The 1,393-nt window shown below is 37.6% G+C and overlaps 1 protein-coding gene across 1 annotated transcript; it reads right to left on the bottom strand.

Moving 5' to 3' along the window:
- Positions 1 to 418: 418 nt before the first annotated feature.
- On the bottom strand, positions 419 to 1,118 carry LOC122305413. The gene is made up of 2 exons (XM_043117945.1): positions 860 to 1,118; positions 419 to 770 (listed from the first exon to the last, which is right to left on the bottom strand). The coding sequence occupies exons 1-2, from the start codon at positions 964 to 966 to the stop codon at positions 539 to 541; spliced, it is 339 nt and encodes a 112-aa protein (XP_042973879.1). The 5' UTR covers positions 967 to 1,118; the 3' UTR covers positions 419 to 538.
- Between the last annotated feature and the right edge of the window lie 275 nt (positions 1,119 to 1,393).

Genomic DNA, 1,393 nt, shown 5'->3' with positions numbered 1-1,393 from the left:
TTTCGCCGGCCGCAAAAATAATAAAAGCAGCTGTAAGTTTGTCAAAATTAAACTTTTTTCTTTTTCTTTTTAACCAAACAGGCCAAGAGTAGAAAAGTTAAAGTGGGTATAATTGTCGTACGCATGCTAGATTGCTGGGGAACTCGTGCTTCGATAAAAAAACAAAGGAGGTCATGTCTAAATCATTCCCTACGAAGGAAGAGGAAGGTGCATGCTCTTTTGTTCTTGATTACAAAATATACATAATATCTGTATATCGAGCGTTGACCAGTCAAAGGAAATTAAATGCTTTATTTAAATACGTAAAGAAGATTAGTTTGAATGGGACATGCATTGACTAAATGTGTTCCGACAACTTTGACTAAAGATATATATTAATACTAACAGAAAAGAAAAGCTCTAAAAATAAACAGATAGGGACAACTGAAAATGCTTCTTTTTCCTTTAATTTTCTTTTCAAAAAATGAATATGGTCATGAACCGTGAACAACAGGTAAGAAGAAGGTACTAAGAACATTAACTAAGAAGAAGAAGAAGATCAAGAGGATGATGAGGAATTTGATTCGAATTTGTAGTATTTATCCACTGCTACAGAGACGTCCCAAGTGCAACTAAGTCCTTTAGGAATGGTAACAAGGTCTCCGGCGCCAAACTCTACAAACTCAGATGATGATGAGCCTTTTGGGTATGCTTTTACCTTCCCTCTCAACAAATAGCAAGTTTCTTCTGCATCAAACTTCAGTTGGTACTTTCCTGGCGAGCAACCCCATCTATTTTTACAAACACCCAGATATAGTACCCGGCCATAAGAAATAAGCAAAGCTTAGAATGAACTAGAGAGAGAGAGAGAGCGGCTTACTTGGGCCAGCACTTGATGTTCAACTCTGTTAGCCGCGATTCAGATGGGTTGCTTTCAACGACAATTCTCAGGTTGTGGGAGGAACTTGGGTTGGACTCTGTAGCCATTAAAGAAGAAACGTCTGAATTTTAGGAGTACTAGCGTCGAAGAAGAAGATGGCAGCACTATTGTGAGAAGAATTCTTCCTTTTCAGTTACTTCTCGAGTTGGTAATCTATATTCTAGAGACAGAGAGAGAGAGAGAGAGAGAGAGAGAGAGAAATCAGGAATCTCATAAACATGACAGGGGATAAACAACTAGAGCTCTTAAATATTTATAGGGATTTAATAGGGAAGGCTTCCGATGGGCGGGGCGGAATGCCATTAATACCCATTGACAACAACACCCCCATATATGTCACATTCACGTACATACCCTATTTTTAAAATTAGGGTTACGTAATTTTCATCTGTGCCGTCCATTCTATCTCACATTTTTTAATATTTTTTGTTGAAATTTTCCTAGTAGGAAAAAGATTAAGATTAGCCCCATAAT

Source organism: Carya illinoinensis, chromosome 3, assembly GCF_018687715.1.
Source record: "Carya illinoinensis cultivar Pawnee chromosome 3, C.illinoinensisPawnee_v1, whole genome shotgun sequence".
NCBI classification, from domain to species: Eukaryota; Viridiplantae; Streptophyta; class Magnoliopsida; order Fagales; family Juglandaceae; genus Carya; species Carya illinoinensis.
This window is presented reverse-complemented; position numbering and strand designations above follow the sequence as displayed.